The 18914-nt window shown below is 37.3% G+C and overlaps 1 protein-coding gene across 1 annotated transcript; it reads left to right on the top strand.

Annotated features, from left to right (window-relative positions):
* The first annotated feature begins 5264 nt into the window (after positions 1-5264).
* On the top strand, positions 5265-8174 carry LOC134814885 (zinc finger protein 502-like). Its single transcript, XM_063823189.1, has 2 exons — positions 5265-5878; positions 7556-8174. Exons 1-2 carry the CDS (start codon positions 5265-5267, stop codon positions 7863-7865), a joined length of 924 nt encoding a protein of 307 aa, XP_063679259.1. The 3' UTR covers positions 7866-8174.
* Positions 8175-18914: the final 10740 nt, after the last annotated feature.

Raw genomic sequence — 18914 nt, 5'->3', positions numbered from 1 at the left:
AAGTATTTCAAGAAGAACTGTAATCACAACGGCACTCCAGAGTTGACAGAAATTGGTGAAAACAGCAATATTCAGTGATTTTTGCCCCACGTGTGCAACTTTTCGATTTTTAACTTTAAAACTAGCCTATGACACAATTTAGACCTTTAGGAAGCAAAATCGAGCTCCACAACCCAAGGGATGGTGCAACACCAGAGAATACTAGAACGTAAAATTAGCGTTTTTATAAAATTATTCTTTAAAAAAGCACTAACTTCAATAGCGAATATCTTTATGAAGGAGCAAGCTAGAAAAACTTTCCGGTAGATTTTCAGAATGCTTAAACAATTATCTAACTTCAATATGTCCTCAAATTTTGAATAAAATTACTCCTTAATGGCGTAAAATTGATTTTAAAAATGATTACTTTGTGTAAACCAATTTTTAAAAATTGTTAACTTGATGACGTCATCAAGTGGTGATGATGACGTTGAATTACTTTTTAACATAATGTAAACTAATGTCTAAACAATTATCTTCAAGACCTGTGGTCCGAAATGGCTGTATCTTTAAAGCTTCTGAATCTACGGACACCTAAATATAGCCTATAATTGACTGGCAAAGCGTCTATCCCTGAATATATATATGTGTATATATATCTAACCATATATGTATATATATATCTAACCATTACTTTAACCCATTGATCTTGTCTTGTCTTTAAAGCAAAAATTGGCAAATTTATCGTATTTCCAATCAGCTATATTTATTATTTATACTATATTTCTGACATTTATTTACCACCTTATATATCTGCATGGTACACCGATGGAATAGAGATGTCTAAGGGTGGTCTAAATATAAGAATTTATTATTCCAAATATTTATACCCTCTGGTAATTAAATATATAGATATTTGAATTTGGAAAATTTGTGTATTTTGATGTTATTAATCAGTTATTTATCCAGGAAAGTTTGTAATGTTAACACAAAGTAAAGGATCCTCAACAGCTGCTGATAAAGAAAGGAGTAACACAACTTTAATTCCAATAAAAAAGGAAATAAAAACAGAGCAGGAGGAGGTGACTGGAATATCACATGGTTTCATTTGTCCGCAATGTGAAGCTCACTTTCTTTATGATGAGTTCTTTGTGGAACATATCAGAGAACATCATGGTGAAACAATCAATGATTTGTCTACTACGAATGTCTTGTTGAATTCTTTACCATCATCAACCAGGTTGGGCAAAGAGACTACTTCTCCTGTTGGGAAAGCTTTAAGCTGCGACGTTTGTTCTTTTACCTGTACTGAGAACAGTGATCTTGTGAAACATTTAGGTATTCACACGGGAGAGAAACCCTACAAGTGTAAGGAATGTTCATATACTTGCTCTTTTAAATCAACGCTTATCAGACACCAACGTACTCACACGGGAGAGAAACCCTACAAGTGCAATGAATGTTCATATTCTTTTGCTCAGAAAGGTCATCTCACATTACATATGAGAACTCACACGGGAGAGAGTCCTTACAAGTGCAATAAATGTTCATACACTTGCTCGATTAAACCAAATCTTATAATACACCAACGTAGTCACACGGGAGAGAAAGCTTACAAGTGTAAGGAATGTTCATATACTTGCTCTAGTAAATCAAATCTTATCAGACACCAACGTTCTCACACGGGAGAGAAACCCTAAAAGTGCAACGAATGTTCATTTGCTTGTTCTGTTAAATCAAGTCTTACTATACACCAACGTACTCACACAGGAGAGAAACCCTTCAAGTGCAACGAATGTTCATATACTTGTTCTGATAAATCAAATCTTATCAGACACCAACGTACTCACACGGGAGAAAAACCCTACAAGTGTAAGGAATGTTCATATTCTTGTGCTCGGCAAGGTCGGCTCACAGAGCATATGAGGACTCACACGGGAGAGAAATCCTACAAGTGCAAAGAATGTTCATTTGCATGCTCTATTAAATCAAGTTTTTCCCGACACCAACGTACTCACACAGGACAGAAACTCTAAAATTGCCACTAATGTTCTTATACAACTACATTATACTTGCTCTGATCAGTCACAATTTATTAGATAGCAGGGTATTCACTGGTAGAGAATATCAGTTTAATTCCCTTTTATATCATTAATGATCAATCATTGCATTTATAGTCTATAAATAATCTCCTCAAATGGTAAGAGCTATTTTTGAAAGTAATTTTTTCTGATTTCAATAACAAAATTGTGCAATTTGTTCCATAAATATGATTGAGAAATTATGATTTTTTTGCTATTACTGTTAATCATAATCAATGATATTTCTAACCATTAATTTAACCCATTGATTTTGTCTTGTCTTTAAAGTAAGAATTAGCAAATGTATAATATTTCCAATAAGCTATATTTATTATTTATAATATATTTCTGACATTTATTTACCACCTTATATATCTGCATGATACCGATGGAATAGAGATGTCTAAGGGTGGTATAAATATTAGAATTTATTATTCCAAATATTCATACCCACTGGTAATTAAATATGTAGATATTTGAATTTGGAAAGTTTGTGTATTTTGATGTTATTAATCAGTTATTTATCCAGGAAAGTTTGTAATGTTAACACAAAGTAAAGGATCCTCAACAGCTGCTGATAAAGAAAGGAGTAACATAACTTTAATTCCAATAAAGAAGGAAATAAAAACAGAGCAGGAGGAGGTGACTGGAATATCACATGGTTTCATTTGTCCGCAATGTGAAGCTCACTTCCTTTATGATGAGTTCTTTGTGGAACATATCAGAGAACATCATTGTGAAACAATCAATGTTATGGCTACTACAAAAGTCTCAATGTTAAATTCTTTAGCATCATCAGCCAGGTTGGGCAAAGAGTATACTTCTCCTGTTGGGAAAGCTTTTAAATGTGACGATTGTTCTTATACCTGTACTAAGAACAGTGATCTTGTGAAACATTTAGGTATTCACACGGGAGAGAAACCGTACAAGTGCAACGAATGTTCATTAGCTTGTTCTGTTAAATCAAGTCTTATTATACACCAACGTACTCACACGGGACAAAAACCCTACAGGTGTAAGGAATGTTCGTATTCTAGTGCTCAAAAAGGTGATCTCAAGAAACATATCATGAGGACTCACACTGGAGAAAAACCCTACAGGTGTAAGGAATGTTCATATTCTTGTGCTAAAAAAGGTCCTCTCAAATTACATATGAGGACTCACACGGGAGAAAAACCCTACAAGTGCATCGAATGTTCATATACTTGCTCTCTTAAACCAAATCTTATCAGACACCAACGTACTCACACGGGAGAGAAACCCTACAAGTGCAACGAATGTTCATTTGCTTGTTCTGTTCAAACAAGTTTTATCAGACACCACCGTACTCACACGGGAGAGAAACTTTACAAGTGCAACGAATGTTATTTGCTTGTTCTGATAGATCAAGTCTTATTACCCACCAACGTACTCACACGGGAGAAAAACCCTACAAGTGTAAGGAATGTTCATATTCTTGTGCTCAGAAAGGTCGGCTCACAGAGCATATAATGAGGACTCACACGGGAGAGAAATCCTACAAGTGCAAAGAATGTTCATTTGCATGCTCTATTAAATCAAGTTTTTCCCGACACCAACGTACTCACACAGGACAGAAACTCTAAAATTGCCACGAATGTTCTTATACAACTACATAATACTTGCTATCATCAGTCACAATTTATTAGATAGCAGGGTATTCACTGGTAGATAATATCTGTTTACTTCCCTTTTTATAACATTTATGATCAATGATTGCATTTATAGTCTATAAATAATCTCAACAAATGTTAAGAGCTATTTTTGAAAGCAATTTTTCTGATTTCAATAACAATATTGTGCAATTTGTTCCATAAGATATGATAGAGAAATTATGATTTTGTTGCTATTATTGTGAATCATAATCATTGATATATATCTAACCATTAATTTAACCCATTGATCTTGTCTTGTCTTGTCTTTAAAGTAACAATTGGCAAATTTATTGTATTTCCAATCTGCTATATTTATTATTTATAATATAATTCTGACATTTATTTACCACCTTATATCTTATGCATGGTACCGATGGAATAGAGATGTCTAAGGGTGGTCTTAATATTAGAATTTGTTATTCCAAATATTTATACCCACTGGTAATTAAATATGTAGATATGATTGATTAATTGATTGGGAACTGGGTTTTACTACCCCAGTTAATGTTTACTAAAATAGATATTGAACAGCAATTTAATAAGATAAAAATCGTACCAGCGTACTTTAAAATCTGTATGATTCATGAAATTAAAAGTAGCTATGACCATTAAGAGTTAAATATATTGTTTATATTCCCCATCATGGACTAGTGGCTCAACAAAACTGCGTCGGAAATTAAAGCTCAGCTAAAGCCTGAAGACTATTCAGTCTTGTATAGAAAATAACTACAGCTACCAATATGTCCCTCACAAACATGGTCCAAAACATATCAAAACAGCACACGAAACACACACTCAAAAAAAGTTGTCAACCGTTGCTCTCATCGGCACAATAAATTTGCCCGTCCTTTATGTAAAACTTTTTGGTCGGTTCTGCAAGTGCCCGCTTCTTCATGTCCTGTACCAGATCTTTCCGGAGCTTCCTCTGTTCGACAGACCGATCAGGGCTCAAGAAAACTGTCTTAAACTTCTCACTCTGCCGCAGGTTCCTGGCATTCCTCAGAATCTGATTAACGATGAGCGAGTTTGAGGTGATAACTTTAACTGGTCGCGTTGAGTCAACCGTTTTCTTTTTTCCTATTCTCTGAGCCTCTACTTTTGGCTTTATGCCAATAGTTTCCAGAACTTCACTGACTTGAGATTCGAGCTTCTCTTCTTTTTCCTCAGGCAGACCGAAGATAAGGAGGTTCCTGCTGCGGTCCTCCTCTGCAACAATAGTCTTGACTACAGACGTCAATGCTTCCTATTTGAATTTGGAAAGTTTGTGTATTTTGATGTTATTTATCAGTTATTTATCCAGGAAAGTTTGTAATGTTAACACGAAGTAAAGGATCCTCAACAGCTGCCGATAAAGAAAGGTGTAACATAACTTTAATTCCAATAAAGAAGGAAATAACAACAGAGCAGGAGGAGTTGACTGGAATATCACATGGTTTCATTTGTCCGCAATGTGAAGCTCACTTTCTTTATGATGAGTTCTTTGTGGAACATATCAGAGAACATCATTGTGAAACAATCAAATATCAATGATATGGCTACTACAAATGTCTCAATGTTAAATTCTTTATCATCACCAACCAAAGAGAATACTTCTCCTGTTGGGAAAGCTTTTAAATGTGACGATTGTTCTTATACCTGTACTGAGAACAGTGATCTTGTGAAACATTTAGGTATTCACACGGGAGAGAAAGCTTACAAGTGTAAGGAATGTTCATATACTTGCTCTAGTAAATCAAATCTTATCAGACACCAACGTTCTCACACGGGAGAGAAACCCTACAAGTGCAACGAATGTTCATTTGCTTGTTCTGTTAAATCAAGTCTTACTATACACCAACGTACTCACACAGGAGAGAAACCCTTCAAGTGCAACGAATGTTCATATACTTGTTCTGATAAATCAAATCTTATCAGACACCAACGTACTCACACCGGAGAGAAACCCTACAAGTGCAACGAATGTTCATTTGCTTGTTCTGTTAAATCAAGTCTTACTAAACACCAACGTACTCACACGGGAGAAAAACCCTACAGGTGTAAGGAATGTTCATATTCTAGTGCTCAGAAAGGTGATCTCAAGAAACATAATATGAGGATTCACACGGGAGAAAAACCCTACAAGTGTAAGGAATGTTCATATACTTTTTTTAAATTTTTTTTTAGAGAGGCTGGGCCTGGTTGGCCCACGAGAGGATAGCATATGAATGCTTTGCCTACCTCTGGGGTATGGCAGTCCTGTGGGAGGATGCAAGTGGAATCAAGATGTGTAATCAAGGATGATGGTAAGTGTTGTGGGGTGTGTCATAGATAAACGCTTAAGTGGTGGTTGAGTGTGGAAGAGAGAGGCGAAATAAGACGGCGTTAAAGTAGTCGCTATGTTACAACTGTCTGGTCCAACTCCTCTGGCACCACTAAGCGTTTAGTGTAGTTTGTAAAGTTGACAATGGTGGAGATGTGTTGGTTGTCGAATATGTCATTGACAGAGAGGTAGTAGTCCCGGAAATATTGACCTCTTATTTGGGCAATAGCCGGGCACTGTCCGAGAAAGTGTGAGACAGTCTCCTCTTCGTCGCCGCATTTAGGACAAGCACTTGTGTCTGATTTGCGAATGGTGTGTAGGTGTTTGTTGAGGCCACAATGTCCCGTGATGAGGTGCACTGCAGTTCTATAATTTTGTCTGTTGTTACTGAGTGTAGTGTTGAGATTTTTGATGATGTTGATGTTTTTATGTCCAAGTGTCAGTTTAGTGTGTCTGGGACCATCAGTAATCCATGATTCTTGATTAAGTTTTGTGACTTTGTCGTTGATCAGGCGTTTGATGTAAGATTGTGGAATTGGGCAATTCAAAGTGGATTCACTGGTTGTACCATTTTTGGCCAGCTCGTCTGCTTTTTCATTTCCCCACAATCCAATGTGTGCAGCTATCCATCTGATCTCTAAGGTGTTAGTGGATCCGAGTGTATTGAGGGTGTCGTAACAGTCTCTAGTAGTCCTACTCCTCGTTGAAGGTGAGGATATGGCTTGAATAGAGGAGAGACTGTCTGACCATATGATGATGTGTGTGTTTGTATAAGTTGATAGATATTTACAAGCTTCGATGATGGCAGTGAGTTCTGTTTGATAAACGGTGCAATAATCGGGAAGCTTGAATGATCTTTCATCTAGTGTAGTGTTGTTGTTGTCTGTGGTCATAATATAACCAGCCCCGCTACCTGAGTCTGTGCGTGACCCGTCTGTGTAGCAGGTGATGGTTTCACTGGGGATGTTGTCGATGGTGTTTTGGAGTGAGCCTCTATATCCAATGTTGTCAGCTCCAGGAGTGGTGACCGTGAAGCGTCGTTCAAGCATCATGGTTGGTATAGATAGGTCTCTCTCTGCTTTGGGTGGTATGTTGAGATCTACCATGAATTGTTTGTTGATAGTGGTGTGAGTTGTGATGGTACCTTTTCTGGGGGCGATAGTTTCGAGGGTTAGGCTTCCATAAGCTTGGGCATTACGCTGGGAGTTGGTTATAAGTCTGTTGTATTGTTTGTTGCTCTCTCTAAGAGCGAGCCACAGGGCATCAGTCTTCTTTTTGCGGGCAGTAATCAGTTTTTGTCTTATTCCCCTCTGTGCTTCCTCTACTTCTTGAGTTAGCCAGGGGGGTTTGCGGACGGAACTTGACATGTAAGTGATGGGGCATGCCTCCTCGAAGGCTTCCTTTAGTGCAGTATTGATTATGTCTATTTTGTGATCAATTTCAGTCGTAGTGTTGATTTGTGTGTTGTTAAGGTTGGGGTTATTCGATAGGATCTCATCAAATCTGTCCCAGTCATATACTTGCTCTAGTAAATCAAATATTATCAGACACCAACGTTCTCACACGGGAGAGAAACCCTACAAGTGCAACGAGTGTTCATTTGCTTGTTCTGTTAAATCATGTTTTATTAGACATCAACGTACTCACACGGGAGAGAAACCTTACAAGTGTAAGGAATGTTCATATTCTTGTGCTCAGAAAGGTCATCTCACATTACATATGAGGACTCACACGGGAGAGAAATCCTACAAGTGCAAAGAATGTTCATTTGTTTGCTCTATTAAATCAAGTCTTTCCCGACACCAACGTACTCACACAGGACAGAAACTCTAAAATTGCCAGGAATGTTCTTATACAACTACATTATACTTGCTATCATCAGTCACAATTTATTAGATAACAGCGTTTTCACTGGTAGATAATGTCAGTTTACTTCCCCTTTTATATCATTTATGATCAATGATTGCATTTACAGTCTATAAATAATCTCCACAAATGTTAAGAGCTATTTTTGAAAGCAATTTTTCTGATTTCAATAACAAAATTGTGCAACTTATTCCATAAAATATAATTGAGAAATTATGATTTTGTTGCTATTACTGTGAATCATTTAATCATTGATATATCTAACCTTTTATTTAACCCATTGATTTTGTCTTGTCTTTAAAGTAAGAATTAGCAAATTTATCGTATTTCCAATACGCTATATTTATTATTTATAATATAATTCTGACATTTATTTACCACATTATATATCTGCATGGTATCGATGGAATAGAGATGTCTAAGGGTGACCACGTCTAAATATCAAAATTTGTTATTCCAAATATTCATATCCACTGGTAATTAGATATGTAGATATTTGAAATTGGAAAGTTTGTGTATTTTGATGTTATTAATCAGTTATTTATCCAGGAAAGTTTGTAATGTTAACACAAAGTAAAGGATCCTCAACAGCTGCTGATAAAGAAAGGAGTAACATAACTTTAATTCCAATAAAAAAGGAAATAAAAACAGAGCAGGAGGAGGTGACTGGAATATCACATGGTTTCATTTGTCCGCAATGTGAAGCTCACTTCCTTTATGATGAGTTCTTTGTGGAACATATCAGAGAACATCATTGTGAAACAATCAATGATATGGCTACTACAAATGTCTCAATGTTAAATTCTTTATCATCACCAACCAGGTTGGGCAAAGAGAATACTTCTCCTGTTGGGAAAGCTTTTAAATGTGACGATTGTTCTTATACCTGTACTGAGAACAGTGATCTTGTGAAACATTAAGGGGTTATAATAGTAAAGGGGGTACAATAATAAAGGGGGTACATAGTATTCCCCTAATAAAGACACCGCTCGTGCTTGCCAGCACTGTGATTATAAATTATTCCCACACATTTGTAAGTAATTGGAATTGTTTTAAACGTCAATTATTTCAGAATTACTACTAATGTGTATTTAATACATAATAGAGTAATTACAACTTTTGTATCCTTGTATCCTATTTCCAGGTTTTGCTTTACCAAGGGTGTGTTAGATGACCTTTAGTTGACCAATAAAACCCGTATTTGTCGTATGTACAAAACCTGTAAAACAAAATACTTTATTACATAATAGAATAACTTTACAACCAAATTAAACCAATTCCAAATAAATACCTAATAACTAAACATTATAAATACTTACCGATTGGACGGTAGTGTGCTGCCACTGGTCTGCAACTCCCCAGTCCAATCGGTTATCCCTGTTTCCTTGTCATTGCTAGAAAGGGTAAACACGGTTAGAAGTATTCCGTCACAAAAGAGAGATAAATGTGTGATCAGAAATAACAGGGTGCCCCGCAGCGCTTGGCAGATCACAGATCTTTGTAAGATTAAAATGTATTATATAATTTGGCAGTTTGACCCGCGATCACAGGTTCAAGCTCGTTTTTTTTCCAGATATTCAGCTTCCAGTACCTCTATGACGACTTGGGTCACTTAAACTGTCCTCACTGATTGGTCACTGGTTAAAAACTCAGTCAAAACTGTGAAATTTCGGTCAAGGAAATGGCCTAAAAGCTTCTTTTAAAAAATTTTCCAAAATATTTCCTTCTATTCTGATGATTTTTCTTTTATCAAAGTTTTCTTTGGTAACCCAACTTTCAGTACCTCAATCGTATCTCCTGTCGTCCATGGTGAACTCATTAATTAATCATTCAAGAAAAATGCATTAAAAACCGTGAAATTTGGGTTCCGGAAAGCAGAAATATGATAATGTCCTACCGGTAGGACATTTAAAAATGTGCCTTTCATCAAAGCTAAGTTTTCTCTGGATATGCAGCTTCCAGTACCTCGATGGTGACTTGGTTCACTCACACTAACTTCACTGATTGGTCACAGGTCAAAAATTCAGTTAAAACTGAAATTTCGGTCAATGAAACAGCAGAAAGCTTCTATAATTCAAAAATCTTCCAAAATGTCTCCTTCTATTCTGATCTTTTTCCGTTTATCAAAGCTTTCTTTGGTAATCTAACTTTCAGTACCTCAATCGTGGTTTATTGTTATTGTTAAAACAAGTTTATTGTTATTGTCGAAAAAAGGCTGATTTCTTGTTTTCCTGACACTTGCATCATATATATATGTCATCTTCAAACTTTTTGTGGCGATCATCTGTGTTACTAATAGATCATAGGAGGTTACTCATAGTCTGAGGATCTTCAATTGTTGTTTATCTGTACAACGTGTACGATGCCTTTGCCGCTACAGAATGAACACTTGGATATAGTAGATGTTGCTATGGTTGTGAATGGCCAGTTCCTTACGGAGTATGTGAATCAGATACACATGGCAACTAACAGTATTTTGAAGGAGATTAGAAGTAACATCGGTGCCGAACACAACGATGATGTGCAATTTGACAAACTGAACCAGAGAAGTGTGCCTAGAGAGAAGTTATCAGAATGGCTAGAGACAGTGTGCTGTTTGCTGAACGATTATTGTGGTCCATTGTTACAATCTGCCACAGAAACAGCTGACGACAACAGGGTGTTCAGGAAAGAAAAAATAGAAGATGCGACTAAGATCATAGAACTGTTAGTATTCTCACTGAGCTGCGAGGGCCACATCGCTGCAGTGTTTCTATTTCTATTATGGATTGTATTTGTATTTATATTCATTTATTTATTTATTAAGATGACTAACCATCTATCTCCATAGGAGTGGTGGGGCTGTTTTTACACTACAATTACTGCCTATCATTGCACCGTCTAACCAATAAAACATGGTAAACAGTGAAGATGAAAAAGAAAGTAATCCACCACCTGATACAGCAACATCATCAAATGTTCAAGGAGCAGTACTGCAACCAGAGCCAATACAAGTGCAGTACCAACAGCCAGCAGCCCGCCTTACAGCCCCACCGCAATGGAAAGCATCTATGAGTTATGAGGAATGGAGACTACAAGTTGAGATGTGGGACAAATTATGTGCAGTCAGAAAAGTAGACCCCGCAGAGCAAGGGTATGCCTTGTTCAACCTAGTATCTCAACACACTGATCATAATATCGTATCAAAGCTCAACTCAGCAGTAAAAAACAAAGACATCGATGTTCTTGACGGAGAAGGAGTACAAAACATCATGAAGCTATTAGATAGAACATACAGGAAAGATGATACCAGTAAGATGATGAAATCCTGGTCGGATTTTATCAATCTTAGGAGAAAGGACAGTCAAGATATGTCAAGCTTTCTCAATAACTTTGATCAAGCCAACACCAACTTGAAAATTAGCAAGATAACTCTTCCTGGAACTGTGTTAGCATTACACATGCTAGAAAGATCCGGTTTATCAGCAAACACTCTGATCGGTTGCAAATCATTTTAGGCGATTTTAGGGTAAAGTTCATTTTTGTTCATTTTCGTTTACATTTCATGAAGCCCCTGGGTGGGGGTCCCCCCCCAGGGGTAGCATTTGGCACTGCTGAGTGGCTGAACTGTATAAACATACCCCTCCACATACCATATAGAATTAAGTCAACCCAGGCATAACTACTGCCCCAAAAGCCGTCTCAAAGTTGTCTCAATTTCTGTTTCCAGAATCCAACACTCTGAAACCAAAATGGAACATTGCCCCCAACCTTTTCTGAGCTTCTAGGGTCACCCAAACCTTTCATGGACACTCCTGGTAATCAATACAACCAGACCTGATCGTTTCAAATCCATTTTTTAGGCGATTGTAGGGTAAAGTTCATTTTTGTTCATTAACGTTCATTCCATGACCAGGGGATCAATTTGGCACTTCTGAGTGGCTGAACATGTTATAAACCTACCCTCCACCATACCAGATAGATTTTAAAGTGACCATATAGATTTTAACGTCAACCCAGCGATAACTACTGCCCCAAAAGCCATGTCTCAAATTTGTCTCAATCTGTTTCCAGAATCCCAACTAATCTGAAACCAAAATGGAACATTGCCCCCAGGAGCCTTTCTGAGCTTGCTAGGGGTCACCAAACTTTTCAAAGGACACTCCTGGTATCAGTACCAACAGACTACCTCTGATCGGTTTCAAATCATTTTTAGGCGCTTTTAGGGGTAAAGTTCATTATTTGTTTCATTTCGTTTTCATTTCATGAACCAGGGGATCATTTGGCACTTTCTGAGGGCTGAACAATTTTAAGTAAAACAACCCCTCCACCATACCCGATAGACTTTAAAGTCAACCCAGCATAACTATACTAGCCCCAAAAAGCCTGTCTCAAAGTTGACTCAATTCTGTTCCAGAATCCCAACTACTCTGAAACCAAAATGGAACTTGCCCCAGAGCCTTTTCCTGAGCTTGCTAGGGTCACCAAACTTTTCATGGACACTCCTGGTATCAACACCAACAGACTCTGATCGGTTTCAAATCATTTTAGGCGATTTTATGGTAAAGGTTTCATTTTTGTTCATTTCGGTCATTTCATGAACCAGGGGATCATTGGCACTGCGAGGCTGAACATGTTATAAACAATACCCCCTCCACCTAACCAGATAGATTTTAAGTCAATCCCCGAGGCATACTAAATGCCCCAAAACCTGTCTCAAAGTTGTCTTCAATTCCTGTTCCAGAATCCCAACTACTCTGTAAACCAAAATGGAACATTTGCCCCCAGAGCCTTTTCTGAGCTTGCTAGGGTCACAAAACTTTTCATGACACGCTCCGGGTATCAATACCAACAGACTCTGATCGGTTTCAATCACTTTAGGCGATTTTAGGTTAAAGTTCATTTTTGTTCATTTCTTCATTTCATGAACCAGGGGATCATTGGCACTATCTGATGGCTGAACATGTTAAGTAAACATATAAACCAAACCCCTCCACCATACCGATAGATTTTAAGTCAACCCGGGCATAACTACTGCCCCAAAGCCTGTCTCAAAGTTGTCTCAATTCTGGTCCAGAATCCAACTACTCTGAAACCACAATGGGAACATTGCCCCCAGAGCCTTTTCTGGAGCTTGCTAGGGTCACCAAACTTTTCATGGACACTCCTGGTATTAATACCAACAGACTCTGATCGGTTTCAATCAAAATCATTTTAGGGGCATTTTAGAGTGGTAAAGTTTCATTTTGTTCATTTCTTTCATTTCATGAACAGGGGGATCATTTTGGCACTTCTGAGTGGGCTGAACATTTAGTAACTAACCCTCCACCATACCAGATAGATTTAAGTCAACCCAGGCATATCTACTGCCCACAAGCTCTGTCTCCAAGTTTGTCTCAATTCTGTACCAGAATCCCAACTACTTCTGAACCAAATGGAACATTGCCCCCAGAGCCTTTCTGAGCAAGCTAGGCGTCAACCAAACATTTCATGGACACTCCCTGTTATCAATACCAACAGACTCTGATGGTATTTCAAATCATTTAGGGCGATTTTAGGGTAAAGTTCATTTTTGTTCATTCGTTCATTTCATGAACCAGGGGATCATTTGGCACTTCTGAGTGGCTGAACATGTTAGTAAACATACCCTCCACATACAATAGATTTTAAGTCAACCCAGGCATAACTACTGCCCAAAAGCCAGTCTCAAAGTTGTCTCAATTCTGTCCAAGAATTCCCAACTACTCCGAAAACCAAAATGAACATAGCCCCCAGAGCTTTTCTGACTTGCTAGGTCCACCAAACTTGCATGGACACTCCTGTATCAATACCATCATACTCTGATCGGTTTTCAAATCATTTTAGGCTATTTAGGGTAAAGTTTCATTTTGTTCATTTCGTTCATTTCATGAACCAGGGGAGTCATTTGGCACTTCTGAGTGCTGAACTGTTATCAACATACCTCCACCATAACAGATAGATTTTAAGTCAACCCGGAGCATAACTACTGCCCCAAAAAGCCTGTCTCAAGTTGTCCCTCAATTCTGTTCCAGAACCCAACTACTCTGAAACCAAAATGGAACATTGCCCCAGAGCCTTTTCTGAGCATGCAAGTGTCACCAAACTTTCATGGACACGCCGGTATCAATACCAACAGACTCTGATCCGGTTTCAAATCATTTTAGGCGATTTTAGGGTAAAGTTCATTTTTGTTTCCATTTCGTTCATTTCATGAACCAGGGGATCATTTGGCACATCTGATGGCTGAACATGTGTAGTTAACAAACCCCTCCAACCATACCAGATAGATTTAAAGTCAACCGACAGGCATAACTACTGCCCCCCAAAGCTGTCTCAAAGTTGTCACAATTCGTTCCAGAATCCCAACAACTCTGAAACCAAAATAAACATTGCCCCCAGAGCCTTTTCTGAGCTTGCTAGGGTCACCAAACTTCATGGACACTCCGGTATCAATACCAACGACTCTTATCGTTTCAATCTTTTAGGCGATTTTAGGTAAGTTATTTTTGTTCATTCGTTCATTTTCATGAACCCGGGGATCATTTGGCACTTCTGAGTGGCTGAACATGTTTAGTAAACATACCCCCCTCCTTACCAGATAGATTTTAAGTCAACCCGGGCATAACCTACTGACTACTGCCCCAAAAGCCTGTCTCAAAGTATTCTCAATCTTTCCAGACCCAACTACTCTGAAACCAAAATGGAACAATGCCCCCAGAGCCTTTTCTTAGCTTGCTAGGTTCACCAAACATTCAATGGACACTCCTGGTATCAAGACCACAGACTCAGATCGTTCAAATCATTTAAGGCGATTTTTAGGGTAAAGTTTCATTTTTGTTCATTTCGTTCATTTCATGAACCAGTATCAATTTTGGCACTTCTTGAGTGGCTGAACCATGTTAGTAAACATACCCCTCCACCATACCAGATAGATTTTAAGTCAACCCAGCATAAAACTACTACAGCTACTGCCCCAAAAGCCTGTCTCAAAGTTGTCTCAATTCTTTCCAGAATCCCAACTACTCTGAAACCAAATGGAAACATTGCCCCAAGAGCCATTTCGAGCTTGCTAGGGGCACCAAACATTTTCATGGACACTCCTGGTATCAATACCAACAGACCTCGATCGGTTTCAAATCATTTTAGGCGATTTTTAGGGTAAAGTTCATTTTTGTTCATATCGTTCATTTCATGAAACCAAGGGATCATTTGGCACTTCTGAAGTGGCTGAACATGTTTAGTAAACATACCCCTCCACCATACCATGATAGATATTTAAGTCAACCCAGGCATAACTACGCCCCAAAAGCCTGTCTCAAAGTTGTCTCAATTCTGTTCAAGAATCCCAACTACTCTGAAACCAAAATGGAACATTGCCCCCAGAGCCTTTTCTGAGCTTGCTAGGGTCACCAACTTTTCATGGAACACACCTGTATCAATCCAACCACTCTGATCGGTTTCACAAATCATTTTAGGGCCGATTTTAGGGTAAATTTCATTTTTGTTACATTTCGTTTCATTTCATGAACCAGTGGAACCAATTTGGCACTTCGTGAGTGGCTGAACATGTTAGTAAACTTACCCCTCCACCATACCAATAGATTTTAAGTCAACCCGGGCCATAACTACTGCCCAAAAGCCTGTCCAAATTTGTCTCAATTTCGGTCTCAATCTGTCTCACTGTTCCCAAATTGTTCAAAATCTCGGATTCAAGAACTCTAGTTCGAATCGACGCAAAATGCCAGAGTTCCTGTCAGGCCCTAGTTCTTGCCTTAACTTGCCGTTACCAATATAATCCAAGATATTTCTGTCAGGATCCAAGATTTTCCCACTACCATATGGTAAGTATGGACTGTTTTGGTATAATGGTAGTTGCCCAAAGGAACGCGCGAAGACTATAAGTAAATATTAACGAAAGCGTACATTGTAAATCGAATCCTAGTCGTTAATCCGACGTGTACTATATGATCAGATGCCGCGATTTTCGAGGCCCAGAAAGGAATTTATTTTCAACAATTGTTTGGCAATTATGAATAACTATACTAATGAATTAATATACCTATACTAATGATAACTAAACCTCTGTAATATAACTAGCAAAGTAAAATGAAAATCGTTATCCGGCCGCGGAGCGCCGAAAAATTTATGGTATGTCGTTTTAAATCACTTGACCCCATTGCTTTCACTTAGTTTTAGTGGGGCAAAAAGCCCCCAAACAGCCGCGCCTTTGCGCCGGGCCTCAGCGTGAGGAAAATTAAAATTATAGTTGATATTTTGCTAACAATTATTTTTAAAATTTATTAAAAAATTTAAAGACGGTTTCGAAAAAATTTGTGTTCATTTATAATAACTCAAAAATTAATCGTTTTTTAATTTTAAATTATTTTCTTGCATGTAATGCATATTATTATTTTATTTTTAAAGTTGAATGTAAATTTTATTTTTTAGAAGCAGATTCATCATCATACTATTTATTTCAGAATAAAATCAATGTTTTAATAACAGTTTTATCAATGCAATTTTTTTTGGAAAGTCCCGGGACAATGTTTTTATTTTCATTTTACTGGGCGCCTCGCCTGTCTTTCCCCAAAATCTTTTTCTGTGTTAATGACAAAATACCCGGGGGTCCCCCGGGTAATTTTTTCAAATATACAACTTAGGCTGAGCGGTTTATTTGTTTTCCCAATTAATCCAAAAAAGGCTCCCCTTTCAATCCAGCATTTTGAAAAAAAAAACAAGATCGATCGAAATTTAAAGTTAGAACAAAATTGGCTATACTTAAAAATTAAAATTTTATATTTTGATTGTAATTGTGAAAAATTTAAGATGATTAATCTCGAAAAGGGAGACATTACTTAGGACGCCCACAAAAAGGGGGGTGATTTTATGTCAAACTAATTCGCTAGCCAACAATTTCAGTGACTTTGGTTGGGATAAAACCTACCACCGACGCGCCCCCAATTTAAGACTCTTTAAAGGGGTCTTAAATATCAATAAAATTTCAAAAAAATATTTTACGAGTATCACCCGAAAAGATTTGGGGGTTTTTAAATTGTTTTAGGGTTTTTTCCCACCCTTTAAAAAAGGGTTTTTAAAAAATTTAAAAAAACCAAAAACCCAAATCCTATATAACCCCCAAAGCTACCCGGGCCCATAACCTTTAACCCAAACCAAACAAAAACCCTTTAAGACTTACCTGGGGTTACGGGGCCCGCGCTCCCCCTGCCCATTCCCCCCCCAAATCTCTATTATTTTTAGAACATAATACCCTAAAGGTTCCCCAGGTAAACCGGGAAACCCCCGTTTGTAAACGCGGGGCTATTTATTAAGTTAAACAAATCATATAAAATAAAAATTTAAAATTTCGGGGGGGGGGAATGATTTAAAACCCCTGGGGCCGCCCGAAAAATTTTTTTTTTATACGGAAATTTTGGGTTTGGGGACGATGAAAACCCCACGAGATCGTTGCTCTGTGAAGAAAAAAAGCTTACTTGGCCGCGCTAACCCCTGTCATTCCCCAAAATCTCTATTTTATGAACTTTGATAGCCTGGGGTTTTCACATACCCAAAGTGCCTACGCTTACTGCGTGAGCGCTTTTTTTCCCAAAAGTGGAAGGGCCCCCCAAAAAACCATACAATAGCAACATAAGGGAAACGGGCGCGCGCGCAGTGCTGAAATAGCGTCGTTTTTAACCCCGGGTGCGGACATCGGGGCGATGTTTGGGTCTCTATTGAGAGTTTATGTTTTTTCCCAAGAAGTTTTTTAGACTAAAAATCAAGAAAAAAAGGAAATTTGGGGGTACAATAGAATTTAAAAAATTTTAAAAAAAACCTACGATTGAAATACAATTTGAAAAAACAACGGGAAATTACTTTAAAAAATATAAGTTTTCTTTGTATTTTAAAAAAGAAATAAAAAGCCCGGGGTTCACAAAAAGGAAGAAAATAGTTTTCTTTTTATTCTTTTTATGGGCTTTAAAAAATTTTTTGTCACGACCGAGTAAACAGCCCATTAAAAAATAGCTCGAAAATAAAACAAAACCCGTATAATTAACAAAAAACCCGAAAAAAAATGTGTTTTAAAAAATTTTTCACGTGGACGGTCTTTAAAAAGTACAAAGATAATTATTAAATTTCATTAGAGTATTTTAAAAATTTGAATTGCATGTAAAAAAATTTAAAAATGTTTTCGGTCATAAATGTTTAAAAAAAATTTCGTCCAAAAACAAAAAAATATGTACAAAAATAACTAAAAAAACCAATTTTTTTTTTTCATAAAAAATAAATTAGGGAAGATTACGATTGAAAGAAAAAATGAAAACGGTTTAAAATCACACTTCGTGATCCCAAGAAACGGATTCATTTGCAAAAACATATAACATTAAAAATCCGGTGACCAAAAACCAAACCCAACCCGGGGTCGCAAAAATCACTTCGCGATCAGAAAAAACCCGGTTTGATATTTCAGTCCCAACATTGACTCGTAATCATAAAAAGGGTTTTTTCCTGCGGGCCCCAAAACCCGACCGGATGCTAAAAAAAGAAAAATTTTGTCTTGACAAATTTACTATCGTAAATTTAAATTACAATCTGTTAAAAAACAGCAAAAAAATAAAATTTTCAGCCCCCTATAAATTATCGGCAAATATTTAAAGGAAAAGAACATTTTTTTCTTTACTACTCCCCGGATCGGTTTAAAAAGGGGATTTGGGGGAGAATATTTAAACTAATTTTTTTTCACAAAAAAATTTTTTAAAAATTTAAAATTGCGGTTGTGGAAAATATAAAACTTTTGAACTAAAATGATGCGAGAGATACCGACAAGATTTTTTCTTTTGGTTTAAAAAGGACATAAATTTCCTGGGTTTTAAATCAGGAGCGTCAAAAGAGTCCCCAATTTGTAAAGCGAAAAAGTTTACACAAAAATTTTTACAAAATTTTTCCCTATCACTTGTATGTTTTAAATACCCCCTCCAGGTTAGGTGAGTTTTGGAAAGGCAGGAGCGACAGGGGTTT

The sequence above is a fragment of the Bolinopsis microptera genome, chromosome 5 (genome assembly GCF_026151205.1).
Source record: "Bolinopsis microptera isolate Bmic1 chromosome 5, MBARI_Bmic_1.0, whole genome shotgun sequence".
NCBI classification, from domain to species: domain Eukaryota; kingdom Metazoa; phylum Ctenophora; class Tentaculata; order Lobata; family Bolinopsidae; genus Bolinopsis; species Bolinopsis microptera.
The sequence above is the reverse complement of the archived record's forward strand: the minus strand, read 5'-3'. Positions and strand labels throughout refer to the sequence as shown.